General features: G+C 39.8%; 2 protein-coding genes across 5 annotated transcripts in view; one reads left to right on the plus strand and one right to left on the minus strand.

Annotated features, from left to right (window-relative positions):
• The window catches only part of LOC135526066 (unconventional myosin-VI-like), a 91512-nt gene extending 79705 nt beyond the window's left edge, over positions 1 to 11807 (plus strand). For all 4 annotated transcript variants that reach the window (XM_064954131.1, XM_064954132.1, XM_064954133.1 and 1 more), the window contains 4 exons: positions 748 to 848; positions 8140 to 8271; positions 9967 to 10185; positions 10414 to 11807. In XM_064954131.1, coding sequence (XP_064810203.1) covers positions 748 to 848; positions 8140 to 8271; positions 9967 to 10185; positions 10414 to 10613 — 652 coding nt within the window. In that variant the 3' untranslated portion in view covers positions 10614 to 11807. The remainder of the gene's footprint in view (positions 1 to 747; positions 849 to 8139; positions 8272 to 9966; positions 10186 to 10413) is intronic.
• A 1015-nt stretch (positions 11808 to 12822) lies between these two features.
• LOC135527203 (interphotoreceptor matrix proteoglycan 1-like) overlaps positions 12823 to 22196 on the minus strand; it is a 40520-nt gene continuing 31146 nt past the window's right edge. Inside the window, 6 exon segments of the mRNA XM_064955817.1 lie at positions 12823 to 12849; positions 14848 to 14931; positions 16296 to 16494; positions 16606 to 16791; positions 17195 to 17405; positions 17813 to 18032. Of these exon segments, the coding sequence (XP_064811889.1) occupies positions 12823 to 12849; positions 14848 to 14931; positions 16296 to 16494; positions 16606 to 16791; positions 17195 to 17405; positions 17813 to 18032 (927 nt within the window).

Below are 22196 nucleotides of genomic sequence, written 5' to 3' on the forward strand. Positions count from 1 at the left end.
TATAATAAGCGCTCTTTGTTAGAGCTAGTTGGCCAGCGCACTTTCAAGTCACCGTGTCTAAACTCAATCCCTGTTACCCCCGGAGCACTTTGAGGGGGGGCATGGCGACTATCCAGCGCTCAGCCCCAAAGGTCACCACCACACACAACATAGTCTCTCCCTGACATTCTTCTGTCACTCCGGTATCTGCCCAGGCTGGCCCTCCTCTTGCAGGGAGGCTTAACGTCCAAAGATTGGATTAGCACCAGAAGACCCAAGGATTCCTCTACAGCGGCCCAAAGCCTTGACCCTGCCACACAGACAGACCTGGAGGGCCACCCGTAAATAGGGCCCAAATCCTGCCTGTCGGGTTGTTAATTAGAGCTCTCAGAAGCATGCTGCGGGAGGCAGGTAAAGGGCTGCAGACTGTGCTTACCGAAGCCTAGGAACACACTGTCTAAGTTTAGGTGGGGTGGGGAAAAGGTTATAGGGTGAAATGGTCACACTAAATGGCCACACATCTGCAGTGTGAGTGTAATTGCCTGTGGGATGTCAGAGAGCAGTGACGAAGTCAGACACAGATTTTCCCCTTTTTGCCCCACTTAGCACTTGATTATTTTTCTGATTGTTACCAGTATTTTAGTCTTTGAAAATGACCACCGCATCACTATGGCGGTGCCGATTCTAGCGGGGATTCCGAGACATCCCACTGCTCTGACTTTTGAAAATTGATTCCTCTCTTCTCTCCCTTCCTTGCGGGGAATGCAGGGGTCCACAGGTGCAGGCACTCAAAGCCGCCGGCGTGAGGAAGTACGACCTGAGCAAGTGGAAGTACGCTGAGCTGCGGGATGTCATCAACACCTCGTGCGGTAAGACTTTTCCCCAAGGTGGCGAGCTCTCAGGGAAATTCATGATCCAGCTCTGTGCACCTCCATCACTCACACCATCATTAATTCAGCCCCAATGTTAATAATTGAAAATCTGTCCAGTAACGCAACCTCTTCAAATGGGTTTTCGCCCCGCTCTAGACTTTCCTGCCTAGGCATGATTTCCCCTGTAATTTTCACAGATAGCTAAAGTGGAAGGTAATTTCCAGGAAATTGCAACCAGGCCGAAATTGATAGAGGAATTCTATTTGGGTGAGGGTGTAAGATTAAGAGCCGACAGGAGAGTGTACATGCAGCTGCTAGCATTGTGGCAGAGTGGGAAATTATTATCATTTAAGGTGAATTAGTGTTTTTCCCTCTGTACCCGTTTCAATATAAAAACATGGAGGAAAGTCTTATCGCCTCAGTCTGATTCGACATGTGTGAATAGGCGAGATGAATAGGTGAGCTGTCAGTTGGGGAGCGCTTCGTACCAACACTTCCCCTAAGAGCATGCTGTGCATCAATGGCAGGCACAACACAAACACCTCAGACGATGGAAAATAGGGTCTAAGCTACAATATATGTGAGAAATTGACATTAAAGGGAAAAAAGTGACAATGTGTATTTGAAAGAACTTGACAATGTTTATTCAAATAAATTATTAAATTGTTTGATAGCCCTGTTTTTAGGCTTTTAAATTATATCAAATTCAACCGTGTATTTTTTCCAGTGATGAAGACATGGTTGTTTCATGGTAGGGTGGGGCATGCAAAATGGGTCAACTTTGAGCACCTCTATCTCCTAAATGTTTTGTCATTCAGTTCCAAAAAGTTACTTTCTGACCACTTCTGCTATTGGAAAATACACTACATGACAAAAGGTATGTGGACACCTGCTCGCCAAACATCTCAGTCCAAAATCATGGGCATTAGTATGGAGTTGGTCCGCCCTTTGCTGCTATATTTGCCTCCACTCTTCTGGGATGGCTTTCCACTTGATGTCGGAACATTGCTGCTGGGATTTGCTTCCATTCAGCCACAAGCGTTAGTGAGGTTGGGCTCTGATGTTGGGCGATTAGGCCTGGCTCGCGGTTGGTGTTTTTATCCCAAAGGTGTTCGATGGGGTTAAGGTCAAGGCTCTGTGCAGGCCAGTCAAGTTCTTCCACACCTATTTAAACAAACCATTTCTGTATGTACCTCGCTTTGTGCACGGGGGCATTGTCATGCTGAAACAGGAGAGGGGCATCCCCAAACTGTTGCCACAAAGTTGGAAGCACAGAATCGTCTAGAATGTAGCGTTAAGAATTCTCTTAACTGGAACTGCATAGCCCGAACCATGAAAAACAGCCCCAGACCACCCCCACCAAACTTTACAATTGGTACTATGCATTCAGGCAGGTAGTGTTGTACTGGCATCCATGTTACGATAATTAATTATCTCAGGTTCCCAGAACATTCCCTTTAATGTAAAGAATTCACGTGTTTAATTAAAACTCAGAAAATAAAACTTCTAATATTCCATGTGCGTGTACCCCTTTAAGATATCATCTCTAGGAAACATGGAAATCTCCTCAAACCCAAAGGCTAAAATCAAACAAAACATTTCCAGGCCTTCTCAATTTGGTAGAAACATGCCTCTATCTCACTCGTTCCCTTCAAGATTACAGCCCCCAGAAAACATTCCCAAGAGAGACAATTAAGCACCCCCCTCCCCACACACACAAACACACACAAAAAAAAACACTTGGTCAGCATTCATTATACTACCCTGATAATTCCATTGTACTCCCTCTAATCATTCATTTTACACTTCCTCAATAGTTATATGTACTTAATTGAACATGCGCTACCCTTGGATACAATACTGTACTTTAAATCTATGAAATTCCCCTACTACTTGAGCCCAAGCTTGCTTTAGAACATTAAAACCCATTCAGTATGTATGCAAACAGTCTCTTAAAATGCTTGATAGGAATACCCTGATTGATAGGTATTCCTTGATAGGAATACCCTTGATAGGAATATTAATCACAAATGTGATTAATGTGCACCGTCCCTGTAAAATAAAATTAACTCAACCTGCAATCCACTTTACTGACCTGACATTGTTCCACGTAATGGAAACAGATTATAATGTTAGAATACCTTAACTTCCTGTTCCAATTCACTGGTGTTACCTAAACAATCTACAACATTCCCTTCTTCTCTTTCGGCTTCACCCTTATGAATTGGGCATTAGATTTACCTCTCCATTTTGGGCATTAGATTTACCTCTCATCCCCGGTTAATTCCGGGACCTCCTTTGAGGATTTACTACTCACGTTTAGTAAAACCTTGTAGTTACTATGCTTATTCTCACAATCTATGTGTATGTATTTCTATGATCTATGTATGTGCTCTTTTTCCCGTTATCCAATTACTATAATTGGGAACTGTACATGATACAGACAACATCTTGGTGTCATTATACTCCTTATAGTTTGCTTTAATATATGGAGTCCCTAGATTCTAAAATAAAATATTTCACATTTATTTATTCATCATTACAAATATTAATGTGAATATCTCAAAACTACCCTTTTTTTAATGTTGCTCATTTTTATGGAACAATATACTCTTCACACATAACATTTCCAGAGTGGGCTCTCTGGTACTTTTAATGATATTACCCATTTTATACATAGAAATTGACATTATAGGTCAATTAACCAATCACAGCCCTCCTTTAAGATTGCACATTCAGCAAGTCACCGGCAAAGGGAGTTCCGTTTGAATCCATTTACCGTTCTCTGTGTTGGTGGTGTTCATAAAATGTATCATAACTTCATAATTAGCAGGGAGCTCACTCTGGAAATGTTATGTACTTGTAGAGTACTGTACATTGTTCCAAAAAATGTCTTAAAATCAGTGTTAGAAAAAGTACTGAATTGTCATACTTGAGAAAAAGTAAAGATACCTTAATAGTCATTCTGCTACTGAGCAAGGCAGTTAACCCACTGATACAGTGCCTTGCGAAAGTATTCGGCCCCCTTGAACTTTGCGACCTTTTGCCACATTTCAGGCTTCAAACATAAAGATATAAAACTGTATTTTTTTGTGAAGAATCAACAACAAGTGGGACACAATCATGGAGTGGAACAACATTTATTGGATATTTCAAACTTTTTAATAATTTTAATAATTTTACACGCCCAATTTTTCAGTTTTTGATTTGTTAAAAAAGTTTGAAATATCCAATAAATGTCGTTCCACTTCATGATTGTGTCCCACTTGTTGTTGATTCTTCACAAAAAAATACAGTTTTATATCTTTATGTTTGAAGCCTGAAATGTGGCAAAAGGTCTCAAAATTCAAGGGGGCCGAATACTTTCGCAAGGCACTGTAGGTGCGTGAATTGGACCATATTGCTGTCCTGCCAGAGCATTCGACATGAAATTACTTTTGGTTGTCAGGGAAAATGTATGCAAGGATATTTTCTTTAGGAATGTAGTAAAGTACAGTAGTAAACCCCAGAAACTACTTAGGTACAATAAGATGTTGTACGGTTCACTGATCAGTCTTACAGGACCTAAAATGGACAATTTCATGATTTTCTCAAAAATGGTTTGTGATACAAATGTAAGAATTTCCAGAATAATTTGAGATGCCATTAATATTTTCAGCTCGCTCTCGCCTGGAATCGCCCTAATATTATCTGTACCAAAGTTTTTTTTAAACAGAAATTACATTAATTGAGGCCAGTGGAGGCTGGTGACTTTAAAAATGAAGCAGGATGGGAGACCCACGGTACAGGCGCGGAACACACAGAGGCGACAAAGTGTGTTTTTAAAAATCGTCAAAGACTAATTCTTTTAACCGAACACCAAGCCCAAACAAGACACTTGCGTGTGCCATCGTGCACAAATTGATTTTGTCCCCCCCACACTAAGCGCTCTCACACCACTCGTGATTGAAATATCAAAACAAACTATGAACCAATTATAATAATTTGGGGACAGGTCGAAAAGCATTAAACATTTATGGTAATTTAGCTAGCAACTGCAAGCTAGCTAGCTAAATTGCCATAAATGTTTAATACTTGCTGTTGCTAGCTAATTTGACCTGGGATATGAACATCAACCACATAATTTCTAGTAATCTCTCCTCCTTTTCTTCTTTGGACTTTATATGGCGATTGGCATCTAACTTTCATAATAAGGTGTATTACCATGACCGACCTCAGTTCATTTTTCAATCACCCACGTGGGTATAACCAATGAAGAGATGTCATGTGGATATATGCTTCTATAAACCAATTAGGAGATGGGAGAGGCAGGACTTGGCACCGCGTTCAGCGTCACAAATAGACCTGACTTCTATTTTAGCTCTTGGCAACGCAGACGCTCATTGGCTCACACGAGCAGTGTGGGTGCAATGACTGAATAACATGTACGTGTACATTTATTTTGCAACGCGAGCGGTGTGGTCAGCATGTGAAGCATTTAATAAAGTTGTTTATAGTACAATATTATGAGGAATGGGAATGAGAGGGCTACTTACACCGTGTTGGAAAGGGATCACGGCAGTGATTGAATGAGGGTATGAGGCATGAATTGATGTTCAGAGACTTGACCAGTGCAGGACAGGATTTGACTGGGAAGACAAAAAACAGTAACACAACACACTACACTTAGACAAAAGAGCTAAGAATGAGTTGGTCCAAGCAAGGAGTAAAATCATTGATGTAATAATGTGATTGACTCGACATACAGTAATGAGATACATTTTATATATGTCCTCACAGTACTTGGAGGGGAAACATTCAATGTGCCAGTGGATGAGCAGGCACATGAGACGTGGCTTCAGTTCATGTCAGGAGAAAGTTGACAATGGTAGTGGAGTGGAGTAGTCATCACCTCTTAATCAGGGAACAGGAGTGGATTTAGCTGTAAATATAAATAGCAGATACATTCCATTTTAGCTGCGCCATCCTAGGTTTGGACAAGGAGTTTCTCTATGAAGTTAAACTCAGACATCTCAAAATTCATAAAGTCAAACTCAAATTGCACATCTAGCCCACTTGACACATCAAAGTAGCCCAAGAAACGTTCCTGAATAAAGCCCTGGTCATCCACATACCTGACGATAACTGACAACTGCAAGCAGACTGGTTGCAGCATAGGTCCCAGGGTGCGGGAGCAATTTAACCCCATGGGGCCTGGAAAACTAGGAAAACTCTGGACCCTATAAGGTATGACAGGGATTAATCAGTTGTAAAAAGGTTTTATATGGGCTATGTGGGACCAGTTTTTACTAATCAGGTCACATGGGGAGGATTAAAACCCTGTCAAAACTGCATCTACCTTATACAGTATTTGTTTATATAAATGATATTTAGACTAGATTAGGTGGGGGATATCCTCTACCCAGACACATAGACAACAACTAGACAATATAACTCACATAGCTTGCTTTATGCATGTTTGCATCATGCAGGCCTATGCAACTAGGTCTTATAAAACATTTTAATAGTTTTTAAAAAACTTATGTTTATTGATTTATTCCAGTTAATAATTTGGGATAAAAAATGTATAGGCTGCCTAGCCACCCCAATTTTGAAAATAAACTAAATTTGATCACATTCACATTTCAGCATAGGCTGTATGCAGCTGCTCTTATTAGTAGCCTATAGTTCAGCAAGTAAAGCATCATAACGTGCAATTACCTCTGCAAGCTCCTTGTAGTTTCCCTTGTTGGTGGAACTTTCCCTCTCATCGTGTCCTCTAAAAGCAAATGCTTGCATGCCCAACAGTGGTGTTGATAAGCCGCTTGAAAAACATCCCTGTATCTTCTTACTTTATTGTTGTGTTGCGCAGTTTGAATACACAGACCTTTGTCCTAATTGATGCAGCTTTTTCCAGGCAGAGTTCGACCCTCAGTTTTAAGTCACACCTTTTCCGTGTACCCCAGAGAATGAAAGTGGTTCTTCAACAAAAAGTCCTCCACATTTTCGGCAGCGTTGGCCATTCTACCATTCTGGCGGAGAAAACTACACACTAGTGCTGGTAGCTAGCTAGCTACTGAAGTTAGCAAGGCAAATTGTATTTAATTGCAATAACTGGACACAAAAATAAAGTTCTAAACCAAGAAAACAATTTATAATATACCTCCTCCATCTCCTATAATTTGAATTGAATAATGTCCAAAATGCTCTTTTCTCTTAATCTCGATCCAATAATGTCACCAAGCTTCTCAACACATAGAACCCCCATAATGCTCTGTGGCACAATCCCAATACAACACACTAGGTTCATTCTCTGATCCTAATTCTATGATTGGATAGACAACATGTCACTTCATAATGCAAAAGCTTTGATTGGTTGGAGGACGTCCTCCGGAAGTGGTCATAATTACTACATATGTCTATGTAGGGGGGTGAGGCCTACAAGCCTCCTACGTTTTTTATTGAAGTCAATGTAGCCAGAGGAGGACGGAAGCTAGTTACACCATGGTGCTACCCTAGACAGTGCTGTTGAAGTTACTGTTGACCTTCATTGCAAAAGAGTGTATTTTAATCAATTATTTGGTGACATATTAATATATTTAGTATAGTTTTATCTAAATATCTAAAAATGATTACTTTTGTAATGTTTCACAATATTTTTTTAATGAAATTTCACTTGAGGAATGGTCCTCCCTTTCCTCCTCTGAAGAGCCTCCACTGATGGAGGCATAAAAGATAAAGACTTACTCCCATAACGTTAATGGATGAGTAAGTTACAGTATTTCAGAAGCTAGCAGATTCATTACTTAACAGCAACAGCTGCAAATCCCAATAAAACTACATGATGTTTTGAAGTTCACTTTCCTTGCTTTGTCTAACAAAACTATCATGAATCTAGCAAAGACGTTTTGTGGGTGCAGTATTTATTGAGTTTCAAAGCACTAATGTTTGCTATCAAGTCTCTCACACTGGCTTTAGCTGGGGCTTTCCAGGCAAGTCTGGGGGTTGCCTAGCAACACGTGCCTCGCAGGTAGGCAATGTCTAGATGGCACGTGAAATTCCCATGATTTGTGAAAATGTATGGCCCAACCAGCGAGCGCAACAGCTAAAAATGAATTTAAATATATATATATATTTCAGCTAATAAGGAGAAGTAACTAACAAACTACATTATGGCATTCATTAATCATAAAACTATTTATATATAATAGAAATTTGGCTACATATTTGGGAGAAAAAAAAATTATGCTCATTCACTCTCAACTGGTTCTGTTGTTCTCAAAGTTCTGTTGATGTCATCCCTGTGTAGATATTGAGCTGCTGGCGGCATGCAGGGAGGAGTTCCATCGTCGTCTAAAGGTCTACCACGCCTGGAAGTCCAAGAACAAGAAACGTGACACAGCCACGGAGCAGAGGGCCCCCAAATCTATCACTGACTACGGTGAGATACCCCATCCTGGGCTATTATGCTACTGTAGGCTACCCTCCTCAACCCAGGATTGTGTTCAGACATTAACACGTTTTGTCTTAACCCCGCTATTACCATTTCCTGTGTCCATTGCAGACATGTTTTCAACAGTAACATCCTTTTTTCATCTGTTTTCTTTCTGTGACCATATTTGACCATGAAAGTTGTGTTACAGGTAACTGACAAAATAAAGGAAACACCAACATAAACTGTCTTAATAGGGCGTTGGGCCACCACAAGCCAGAAAAGCTTCAATGCACTTTAACATTGAATTGTCTGGAACTCTAATGGACGGATGCGACACCACTCTTACACGAGAAATTCCTTAATGTGGTGTTTTGTTGATTGTGGTGGAAAACGTTGTCTCCGGCACCGCTCCAGAAACTCCCATAAGTGTTCAGCCGGGTTCGTGATCTGGTGACTGAGACGGCCATGGCATATGGTTTACATCGTTTTCATGCCCATCAACCGATTCAGCGACCATTCGTGCTCTACGGATGGGGGCATTGTCATCCTATGTGGGTATATCCATGATAGCCAAAATAATGGCCTGCCCAGCATTTTTATACATGACCCTAAGCATGATGGGATGTTAATTGCTTAATTTACTCAGGAACCACACCTGTGTGGAAGCACCTTCTTTCAATATACTTTGCATTCCTCATTTACTCAAGTCTTTACATTATTTTGGCAGTTACTTGTACGTCCACACAGAGTACCTCATTTGCTAGCACGGTACTCATTTGCCCACTCGTCAATGTACTTTCCCAGAGGGAAAAAGTCTCACAATTGCATTCATGTCGGATTAACATGGAGGGCAAAAACCCAAGAAGAAGCAGCAATGCTTCAGTGAGCCCTCGGTGGGTTACATGAGGTAAAAAACAGTGGGGTTTGTCTTCACAGCTTCACCGTCTCTTCTCCTGATAATAATGGAGGAGGATTAATGTCCACTTTATAAATTGCCTTCCTGTTATTCCCGACATTCAATTAGTGTTCTTAAAAGCCTGGCCCCAAAACCTAGCTCCCATCTCCGTCAAAAGTATTTGTTCCAATTAGACTCAGCTGCCACAACACATCATCGGGTTTAGCTGTGTGCTACCATGACCGCTTGCTCTATCCAGTCAAGCATGATGTATTCAACTCAGACAACAGGGGAGGTTGGAAATCATGTTTCAAGAAAGTATTATTTAGTTACATGAAAGCTACCCAGAACAGATGTTGCTTTCACTGCATTTTCATTTCTTGATGTGAAAGCTTCTGAAAGGCATGTTGAGCCCATTTTATATGCCTTTTGTTTGGCTGCAGTTCTCTCTTCTCTCGCTAATGGAAGCATGTCTTGGCAAGTCTGCCATGTAAGAGGGGAGATAGCAGCTTACCTGGCTTTTCAACCATAGCATTGTTTGTATTTTATGCCATCTTTGATGTCCCATATTTTCAGAGTTTCATGTTTTTGCTTCCTTCCATCACCCTATGATTTAATCATTCAACTAAGTCATGTTCTAGCATTTAGCAAATAAATTGCTTCAAACACAGCTGTGTAAATACAGTATTGTTCCTCTTACAAAAAATAATAAAAGAATTCCACATTTATTTGCCTCAGTAATCACACAATGTCATAATAAAGCAGTATGGTGGCAGTAACAAGAACATCAAACCCACCACACACAGCCCAACAGAATCCGGCTCCAGCCGTGGCCGCCCAGCAGCAGGAGATAGCCATGAACCGCCAGCAGCGCTACTTCCGCATCCCCTTCATCCATCCCGGTGACCAGTACAAGGACCCCCAGAACAAGAAGAAGGGCTGGTGGTACGCCCACTTTGATGGGCCCTGGATCGCCAGGCAGATGGAGCTACACCCAGACAAGCAGCCCATCCTACTGGTGGCAGGTGGGTCCCTCGGGATAGATCAGCTTCATGTGTTCTTTATATGTACATTGATGTGTTTGTAATATGAAACTGTGCTCTATGTCATAGTGCATGTTGTGAATGTGGTTATCCCATCCTAAAAAATAATCCCTATTCAATCATATTTCCTGTGTGTGTATTAAATCCTGTTTTTGACTGTCAGTGTCCCTCCTCTCTCACCGTCTTCTCCCCCCCCCCCCACATCCTTAGGAAAAGATGACATGGAGATGTGTGAGCTAAGCCTGGAGGAGACGGGCCTGACCACGAAGAGGGGGGCTGAGATCCTCCCACGGCAATTTGAGGAGGTCTGGGAACGCTGCAACGGGATCATGTACCTGCGAAACGCCATCGAAAGCAGACAGGCCAGGCCCACGTACGCCACAGCTATGCTGCAGAACCTCCTCCAGTGAACCAGAGGAGCACCAATGTCCATGGGCTCAAAAGGAATGCAGTAAATGAAGGGAAGAAAGCAGAAGCACTCCCTATTATAGCAGTCTGAGGCTAACGGTTATCTCACTGAGGTCATTTAAACATTTTACTTAGATATGTTGGTTTTGTTTCTTTGTTAGTTTGTGGGGGATATACATACCAATTTACATCTCGTCCTCAAGCAATGACCTATGATTGAATTAAATTTTTACTACGAGGCCTTAACTATTTTATTGGTATTAATGAGAAGTTTCAGATCAGCCTTTCCTCAAAAGTCTTAATTGTATATTACTGTTTAGTTCAATTTAAGCACTGTTGGAACTATTGTATTTGATTGAATAAATTGTTGCAAATATTTGGCTTTATGACAGAGCTCTAGGAATAAATAGTTTTTTTTCCACACATTTTCAGGATAATGCAGCTGCAATGTTCCTGTCTGTAGGGCTGGTATTTCCATAATGCTGGGGGCAGGTTCTATCCTTGATGTTGAATTTGTTGCTGTTAGCTTATTTTACATTTTGTATTTTCATGACAATGAAAGTGCACCAGCTCACATCTTTTAACAACAGGACTTTTGCAATGATAGATGATTCATAGGAAGGCAGATTACATAATATATTTCTCAAAAATATCTTGTTTACGACTTTGTCGAAGACTGTATTTTGAATGTCATTGTTAACCATACAGGAGGTTAATTAGAGCACAAGCCTCTTTGGGACATAGTGAAAATATACACTTTCCGAATATGGCATAGTGAAAGAAATCAGTCACTATTTATATTCCATAGTGACAGATTAGATAAATACAATAACTCCTTTTTAAAAGAAATTGTAGAATTTGTAAACGTCTTTTCATAGAGGGAACTCCCAAGTGCTTTCTGTTCACCACTAATATAAAACACTAAAAACCGAATTGTCCAACTATTTTAATAACATTGTTTCTAGGTGTGATTTGTATTGGTCTTTCAATCTAGATTGCTTGACTTTTGCCTATCCTTGACGTGCTGACATGAGTAATTCATCTCATTGTGAACCCCCAATTATAATTTGATAATGAGTGATCTAATTGTTTGTATTATTTTCTGTATATTAAAATTGTTTTGCAATTTCAGATTCAACTTCAATTGTATGCTGAGTATTGCACTGCAATATAGGAAATAAATGCATTCAACCTTTTATCATTGTGTAGACTCTAGTTAATAGCAAGACTTGCCCATTAAGTCAGGTCTTCTGTTAGTACCTCACAAAACGGCTTAGACTAGCTAATTGATTACAGTATCTAACAAGATGACTGATTAAGAATGAATGATGAAAGAATTGTGGTCCTCATGTTGTATTACTGATCCAAATGAAGCCATGAAGGGCAGTAAAAACACGAACTCGACTTTGAATGGATCTTCTAATAATCATGATAAAATAACAGAATCCGATGATGGAAAAACAATTGAAATGCATTGTGATTGTTAGCAATTCAATGAAATAACCAATTGATCCCCCAAAACTTTGTAGGAAAATACTTTATTTTTTACTATCAAATGTAAGAGTGTACAAAAAAAATCTTTACACATCCTCCAAGTGTGTTTTGATCCTGTACTCAAAACACAAGTAATTGGTGGAAATGTATTGACCAGTAGTATAGGACTGACTTTCTTCACACAGATGTATTGCTACATTTGTCACCTACACAACACTAGGCTATAATCATATACAAGACTGGAGTCAAAGTTCACATTCATTTTCTTTTTCGGGGACACTGAACACAAGTTAGAATAACATTGAAACAACCATCTCATCTATGGTCATGATACCACCATGTGTATCAATGTGTAAATAAATTCCTCATTGTGAGGAAAGAAAACAACCTTTGTGAAGGATATACAGTATCTGAAAAACATTCCTAGCCTTCAATATATAACCTAGCCATTAATATGTACAGTTTAACACAACCCTCTAGTCCAGCATTTCATATCCACACAGCTGTCTGAAATTATGCATCCTATCCTAGGTACATTTCACCATGTAATTCCAGTAATAGAGGAGTCCACTGCCATGACATGAATATACAGCTCAAGTTCAAAGCAACCAAGACTTATGTTGCTATTAAAGTCTGTGTAGACTGACAAGAGATGAGCCATCAAAGAACAATTACCTCAAAGCATTCGTTATCTGAAGCCCTTAACAGGCAACAAGTTCAGTATTCATTTGGTGGTCGCCACAACTGAAAAGGGGACAAGTGAAAAAGGGTATACCAAATGTTATTCCATGTCACAAGTTGCATATAACATTTGTAATCATATTGAAATGTGAAATAATATATTCCAAAATAGTGGTAAATACATAAATATACCCCAATTAAAATAGTTAAATGATACATGCTTAACGGTATGTCATTATTAAACACCCACTTAAAATAAATTAATTTGTGCTAAATGTCAAGGAGAAATTATCCCTTAATGACTAAAACAGTTGATTATAGCATGCCAGACTAATTTACATACACTAACGTTCAAACGTTTGGGGTCACTAAGAAATGTCCTTGTTTTTAAAAGAAAAGCACATTTTCTCCATTAAAATAACATCAAATTGATCAGAAACACAGTGTAGACATTGTTAATGTTGTAAATTACTATTGTAGCTGGAAACTGCTAATTTTTAATGGAATATCTACATAGACGTACAGAGGCCCATTATCAGCAACCATCACTCCTGTGTTCCAATGGCACGTTGTGTTAACTAATCCAAGTGTATCATTTTAAAAGGCTACTTGATCACTGGAAAACCCTTTTGCAATTATATTAGCACAGCTGAAAACTGTAGTGCTGATTAAAGAAACAATACAACTGTCCTTTAGACTAGTTGAGTATCTGGAGCATCAGCATTTGCAGGTTCAATTACAGGCCAGAAACAAAGACTTTCTCCTCAACTTCGTCAGTCTCTTCTTGTTCTGAGGAATGAAGGCTATTCTATGCGAGAAATTGCCAAGAAACTGAAGGTCTCGTACAACGCTCTGTTCTTTTGCCCATCTTAATATTTTCTTTTTATTGGCCAGTCTGAGATATGCTTTTTTCTTTGCAACTCTGCCTAGAAGGCCAACATCCCGGAGTCGTCTCTTCACTGTTGACGTTGAGACTGGTGTTTTGCGGGTACTATTTAATGAACCTGCCAGTTGAGGACTTGTGAGGCATATGTTTCTCATACTAGACACTAATGTACTTGTCCTCTTGCTCAGTTGTGCACCGGGGCCTCCCACTCCTCATTCTATTCTGGTTAGAGACAGTTTGCACTGTTCTGTGGAGGGAGATCTTCAGTTTCTTGGCATCTTCAGTTTCTTCTCACAAGGAATAGCCTTCATTTCTCAGAACAAGAATAGAAAGACGAGTTGCAGAAGAAAGGTCTTTGTTTCTGGCCATATTGAGCCTGTAATCGAACCCACAAATGCTGATGCTCCAGATACTCAACTAGTCTAAAGAAGGACAGTTGTGCTGATTAAAGAATCATTACAACAGTGTTCAGCTGTGCTAATATAATTTCAAACGGGTTTTCCAATTATCAATTAGCCTTTTAAAATGATAAACTTGGATTAGTTAACACAACGTGCCATTGGAACACAAGAGTGATGGTTGCTGATAATGGGCCTCTGTACGCCTATGTAGATATTAACATGAGCATAATTACTTACGAGTAGCAATTCTTTTAAAATGGATGTGAATGATAATTGCAAAATTACTGCAAATTATTCACCAAATGATTGTCCTCAAAGTAACCTAAAAACAACCATAATGTATATTGTTTGTAATATACACTGCCTTCAAAAGTTTGGGCTCACTTAGAAATGTACTAGTTTTTGAAAGAAACTCAATTTTTGGTCCATTAAAATAACATCAAATTGATCCGAAATACAGTGTAGGCATTGTTAATGTTGTAAATGTCTATTGTAGCTGGAAACGGCAGATTTTTAATGGAAAATGTCAGAACCAGTAATTTACTTCTACATTTTCTGAATCATACTTTTTTATTTGAAGAAATACAATGGAAAGCTCAAAAATATGATTTGGTTAAGAAATAAATCTGAATCAACCTTATCAATTCATGGCTTACCTTTTAATGATTTTAAATGCTTTTCCAAGGAAGTATTTAAAGTCATATATAAACATATTTGCACATGGTACAATATGACTCATTCAAACTGAGCCCAAGATCAGATTTTTGGCCTTACCTTGTTGTGTGGTATACGGTGATGTAAATCTGCCATATCAGAGACTAGCTTGTCGTGTCTGGTTGTGTCGCGCTGTCTGGGGATCTATGTCAAAGCATAAGAAAAACACAGCTTTACACTGTTCATAGTTCAAAAGGAACTCACTAGAAGCGTTTTAGAAGGCTGAGCAAACGGGTAAGCAGGCAAGCGTTTGGCACTAAATATAATTTCAAGGGGAGACATCATTGAGGGTGGGGGTTGGGAAATATTGTTCTGCATTGATGATAAATGAGTATTACACCGGACATCTACAAGTGCATGGCTCTATTACTACAGGTAATCTAGCCTTTAAGAGGTTTGGGCAGGTAAATGAAAGGTTGCTGGTTCGAACCCCCAACAACTGTCCCCCCCATTGCGCCAATGACATGGACGTCAATTAAGGTAGCCCCCCGCACCGCTCTGATTCAGAGGGGTTGGGTTAAATGCAGAAGACACATTTAGGTTGAATGCATTCAATTGTGCCACTGACTAGGTATCCCTTCCTTTGCCTTCCCAGCATGGTTCGGCATAGAATATTTTCTTGAAACTGCACCACATCTACCGTAGTAGTCGAAAACTGTCTGACCTCAAATCAACCAGGGCTTGGATGTTTTTGGGTACACTGACCATGACCACAAATGATCTCAAGTAAAAATCCCTGCAATACAATAGATATATAATCTGGCCAATAAGTGCAGGGGAATTGAAATGTATGCACATGATTTAGATATTTTACAAATTGATATATAGACAGACATTTCATCTCTAGATAGTATCATTGAGTGTTCAACCAATTTCATGGACACTGTATCATGAGGATATTTTTTGTATGGGTTTAGTGTATGAAAGTATATCTCATGGTACAATGAAGCAGTAAAGTGTTCCTTCAGAGTTTGTTGAAGGAACTAACCACCCCAAATGTTTGTTGAAGTCATAAGAGAGTGGAAAGAAAAGGAGGGCAAAAGAGCAGATCATGCAAAATACGAGGAAAGAGAGCTCCTTTGAAAAAAGAGATTTAATGAAGGAAAGTACTCAGTGCTTTATCTTCAAAAAATAAAACGTATCACATAACAAACACTCAGAGAGCACGCACCGCGTCTCAACCTATTGGTCTTCCTCGGGTAATACGTTGCGTGCTCACTGAGTGTTTTCTTAAGCCTTTCTTATGTAATCTGTTCTGGATATTTTTAAGATATACCACAGAACATTTTTGTTGTGAGTACTTTACTTCCTTAAAGCTTTACTTTAAATCTCAAAGATTTAAGCTCTTCTTTTTTCGTCAACCCTATTCTTACTATAGAAAGGATACTAAGTTGTTTCCTGGGGCTCGTAATGATAATTTGCCATAAGCAGAGTCAGTAGATATTAGGTGATTGCTTAAGGTTTGAATTAGTAGTATTCGTTTATTTAGAACATGGGGCCAATTGAGCTATATAGATTAGCTCAATACTTAGATGTATATTTTCAATTGAGTGAAAAGCTTCTTGCTCTGTTTGGGAAGAACCAGCACCACTACTCCATGTTGATGGGGTACTTATGCTGGATACTTGAGTCAAGACACCATTTTCATTTTCAAAAAAAGGATTCACTCTCAATGTGTTCTCAAAGGCATAGGGAGCAAGAGTGTGCCTATAATATGAAGCAGATACGGCAGTAATAACAAAGCTGTAAAACAACAACTGGTAGAGCTATCGGAGCAAAACTCTCGAAAACAAATAAAGGTTCAAAAGGCCTGCTTACACCAAAGTCACGGTCTTTCGGGTCCCGATACATTTCTTGTTTATGAATACCAAAATGCCTATGATGGCACAAACCAAGGTAAGGCTTCCCACCAGGAAGGCTATGGAAATGGTTGGGTCTACAGGCAGCAACACGAGCTCATTGCAGCGCACTCCGTGATAGTGCCAGTATTTCCCGACAGGACATCTAAATGTTAAAGAGAAAACAGGATTATAGTCAAGCCTATCAGCTGTTGGTCTTCTACTATGGTAACAATGCATCAAAAAGCCTTTCAGATTGAACAATGCCTCTAGGCACTTTTTTTTTTTTTTTTTACTGCTAGACAACATCAAGAAGAGCTGTTGTCAGGGTTTCAATTTGTAAATGGTGAGTATCACAGGAGGTTGGTGGCATCTTAATTGGGGAGGACAGGTTCATGGTAATGGCTGGAGTGGTATGAGTGGAATGGTACCAAATACATCAAACATGGTTTGATGCCTCTCCATTCGCTCCATTCCAGCCATTATTATGAGCCGTCCTCCCCTCGGCAGCCTCCACTGGTTAGGACCATAGCCATCTCTGTTTGCTTGATCCTTTAGCTCGGTGGTACCTGCAGGTGGCTCCATGGCCCTGGATGATGTCACAAAGGCCCCCGTTGAAGCAGTAGTGTGGCTCCAGGTTACAAATACTCTGGCAGGGCAGGCCATCCGTAGTGCTGTACCCAGGGTCACACAAACACTCAGCCTCCTGGGTCCAACTGTTTACCACACATTGGGAAAACTCATTGCAGGCCAAGAACTTGCAGGGAGTTGCTTGGTCAGCTGAATTGAGTAAGAAGATAAATCATTTGCATTAATTAAATGCTGTCCGCCTGTCTCTCCCTGTTTTGTTCCTTCATTGTCCTCACATGCAAAGGACAAACTAGAGGACACATTGATTGATGTGAAGGAAGGTGTCTGCTTTAAATAAGGTGCAGGTGATTCGGTTTCAGCCGGAGAAGTGCTTGTGATGCTTTATTGGAGAATAATTTTTGACATGATTCGCAGAGGACAAAGCTGTGGCATGCATTCTTCTGACCTTTCCAGATTGAGCGTTCTAGAAGTACAGTATAATTAAGACATGGGACCTCTGGTACGCCATAACTTAGATAGGAGCTGATTCTGTCTATGATATCCCCCATCACATAGGAGAGTGAGGACTTTGAGGCCAATATAGAGAGATATCTTACCAGGTTCTATGTCCAGGTAGCGACTGTCAATCTCAATGTCTAGTCGTTTAGATGCAGTGTTGCAGAAGTCTTCGAGCACACAGTGCACGGCCTGTGTCACGTTATGTGGCACATCTTTGTCTAATTTCATCTTGCTGTTCACCACAACACTACCATTCCTGAAGTTGAGGATTTCCAGTTGCTTAAATCCTGTCAAATTAGATTGCAGATATGGGAGAATCTGGAAAAGAGGGGAAAGAACAAATGTTGTATGTATAGAGCACACATTTAATGTTTCCTCAATTTTCTTTTCGTCATTTGTCTTTCCACTCTATCATGGTAATTTGACTACTATTTCTGTTGACATTCAAAACTCTGATTTGATTCGCTTTTAGTTTCAATAAAAAATGATTATGGTAATTTTGGACACGGTATGACAATTTGACATACAGTATTTTACATGAAGGTCATCTTAAAATCATCACCAATGCCATCTCCACGAAGGACTAGTGAATTAATCTGGCTCCTGGGAGCATAAAAGTTCAATTTAATGTTTTATTAAAAAGTTCCACTTTTGTCTCTCATTTGACCTTTTCAGTTTCAAACAAAACTGCACATCTGTTTCCTCCCAGGACCAAGATTTGGAGAACATTATCTGGAACACGTCAAAAGCTATAGAGGAACACACAGTCTGTCAGTTCTACATCTATACAGGTTGTAACTGAGCAGTTGTATTCAGGTCAGGGTTTTTTTTACTGATAAAATGCATGTATATATAATCTCATTCATCACAATAATTCAATCCTGCAAATTACAAGGAAATGATCAACATTACCAAATGTAGCACAAAACCCAGCATTAGTTAGCAACTATTATGTAAGGTGTTATGGACATTCAAGCAGTGTTCGTTCCACATTAAAAGAGAAAAAAAGGTTCAAATATAAGAAACCGAGAATGCAAGGCCATTGAGACCTTGTACGACAACCAATCTGTCCAAGAAACAAAATACAAAAACCAGGAATACAACAGTTCAAGTCCACCAGAACAATCTCAAATCCGTCAAACTCTGTATTTTAGCCAAATCTATGGAATCTCCATTTATCATGTCCATTTCTAAAACGTGATTTTTTTTAAATGTCCCTGACTGCCAGCGAGAATAAGACTGAGCATTGCTATTATAGCTGCTCTCTCAGTCTTCAAGAGTAAGGCACCTGCGTTTAGACAAGTAACTGCAGGGAAAACCAATTACTGTGAGGAGAGAACACGGTGCCTTAACTCAACTGTTCCATGCCTGTATACAAAGAGATACGAGGCATTAAGGAGCTCTATCTGATCTGGTTACTCCACTTATCACTGGCAGGCAGAGGCCAGGTCACCATGGGCCTCATACAACCTAACTTACCACACAAACAGAGCACCATGCTCCATACTATAGTAAGGCCTCCAGCAAATGGACTGCGAGACAGGTGCACTTCTCAGACACTGTGCATCCATTTGTCTCAACATTTCAGAACAACAAGTTAGCCATCCTCGCTGTGCTTTCGTCTTAACATCCTGCTTTGCTCAAGCTCGGTCCGTACAGCAATAACCTTGTTTGTTTGAGAAAATGACTGAAAACTGTAGAGTACAATGTCACTAAAATAATGTTTTTCTAAATATCAAATTATGTACACAAACCTACAGAATATAATCGCATGCGGTCTATGACAAACCCGCCCTTACTTGTTCAAATGTTACACTTGTATCTACTGGTTCTCCCCCCCCACGTTAAACACGTGGAACACGTTAAACTTTTCCAATCAATCAAATAGGTAGTGTTTTTTGTATGAAGTTACTGAAACCTCCATAATCCAGTGTTATTGGTTGTTACACAAACCAGTAGAGACGGGAGTAAAATAAATCGTATGACAAAAGGGAAGCAAGGGGCTCTAGGATACATCACAAATGGGTGTAGGGTATGTTTACCCCATATTACTCATCTCATATGTATATACTGTACTCGATACCATCTACTGCATCTTGCCTGTGCCGCTCTGTACCATCACTCATTCATACATCTTTATGTACATATTATTTATCCCTTTACACTTGTGTATAAGGTAGTCGTTTTGGAACTGTTAGGTTAGATTACTCGTTGGTTACTACTGCATTGTCGGAACTAGAAGCACAAGCATTTCGCTACACTCGCATTAACATCTGCTAACCATGTGTATGTGACAAATAAAATTTGATTCTGTATACTACCCCTACCTTGTCACAACACAACTGATTGTCTCAAACACACTAAAGGAAAGAAATTCCACAAAGGAACTTTTAACAAGGCACACCCTTTAATTGAAAGAGAATGCCAAGAGCGCACAAAAGCTGTAATCAAGGCAAAGGGTGGCTACTTTGAAGAATCTCAAATATATTTTGATTTGTTTAACACCTTTGGGTTACTACATTTCTGAGTTTTATGACTTCACCATTATTCTACAAACCCTTGAATGAGTAGGTATGTACAAAATGTTGACTTGTACTAATATGAATAATGGTGTGTATAGACATTATGGACAGTATATAAATAGAAAAGGTGTGTAAAGCAATAGTTATATAGGATGAGCCATGACTACAATTACACCTCACTCAGTATATGAAACATTAAGAACACCCGCACTTTCCTTGACATAAAAACTGACCAGGTGAATCCAGGTAAAAGATATGATCCCTTATTTATGTCACTGTCATCCAGAAAGCGAGGTCAGTACAGGTGCATCAAAGCAGGGACCGAGAGACTGAAAAACAGCTTCTATCTCAAAGCTATCAGACTGTTAAACAGCCACCACTAACATTGAGTGGCTGCTGCCAACACACTGACTCAACTCCAGCCACTTAAATAATGGAAATTAATGGAAATTGATGTAAAAATATATCACTAGCCACTTTAAACAATACTACTTAATATAATGTTTACATACCTGACATTACTCATCTCATATGTATATGTATATGCTGTACTCTATATCATCTACTGCATCTTTATGTAACACATGTATCACTAGCCACTTTAAACTATGCCACTTTGTTTACATACCCTACATTACTCATCTCATATGTATATACTGTACTCGATACCATCTACTGCATCTTGCCTATGCCGTTCTGTACCATCACTCATTCATATATCTTTCTGTACATATTCTTTATCCCTTTACACTTGTGTGTATAAGGTAGTCGTTTTGGAACTGTTAGGTTAGATTACTTGTTGGTTATTACTGCATTGTCAGAACTAGAAGCACAAGCATTTCGATACATTCACATTAACATCTGCTAACCATGTGTATGTGACAAATAAAATTTGATTTGTTAAATCCACTTCAGTCAGTATAGATGAAGGGGAGGAGACAGGTTAATGAAGGCTTTTTAAGCCTTCAGACAATTGAGACAAGGATTGTGTATGAGTGCCATTCAGAGGGTGAATGGGCAAGGCATATTTTTTTTGTCCCTTTCAACGGGGTATCGTAGTAGGTGCCAGGCGCACTGGTTTGTGTGAAGAACTGCAACGCTGCCGGGTTTTTGACATCAAACAGTTTCCGTGTGTATCCAGAATGGTCCAGCACCCAAAGGGCATCCAGCCAACTTGACACAACTGTGGAAAGCATTGGAGTCAACATGGGCCATCAACCCTGTGGAACACTTTCAACACCTTGATGAGTCCATGCCCAAACTAATTGAGGCTGTTCTGAGGGCAATATCAGGAAGGTGCTCCTATTGTTTGGTATACTCAGTGTACATCCCAAGTTCAAGGCTGACGACTTTACATAACACGAAGTTAAGGCACTACTGCAGAATACAAGTATATTTCCCAGTGTCAAACTAAATACAAACATCAACAGATATTACTTTCACTGATGTATATCGATGAGTGCAGGTTGGAAGAATCCAAAGATTCAAATTGCAATTGGTATGAATTCACAACTCTAAAAGAGAGCAGAGTTTGTCTTTCATGGGTTTAAGTGATTATAGTTTGTACTAGGTAGGGCTGTCAAACATAACAATGGTAGAGCTGACTAGGCAGACGTATATCAAATCAAATTTATTTATATAGCCCTTTGTACATCAGCTGACATCTCAAAGTGCTGTACAGAAACCCAGCCTGAAACCCCAAACAGCAAGCAATGCAGGTGTAGAAGCACGGTGGCTAGGAAAAACTCCCTAGAAAGGCCAAAACCTAGGAAGAAACCAGGCTATGTGGGGTGGCCAGTCCTCTTCTGCCTGTGCCGGGTGGAGATTATAACAGAACATGGCCAAGATGTTCAAATGTTCATAAATGACCAGCATGGTCCAATAATAATAAGGCAGAACAGTTGAAACTGGAGCAGCAGCACAGTCAGGTGGACTGAGGACAGCAAGGAGTCATCATGTC

Source organism: Oncorhynchus masou, chromosome 32 (assembly GCF_036934945.1).
Source record: "Oncorhynchus masou masou isolate Uvic2021 chromosome 32, UVic_Omas_1.1, whole genome shotgun sequence".
Classification (NCBI taxonomy): Eukaryota; Metazoa; Chordata; class Actinopteri; order Salmoniformes; family Salmonidae; genus Oncorhynchus; species Oncorhynchus masou.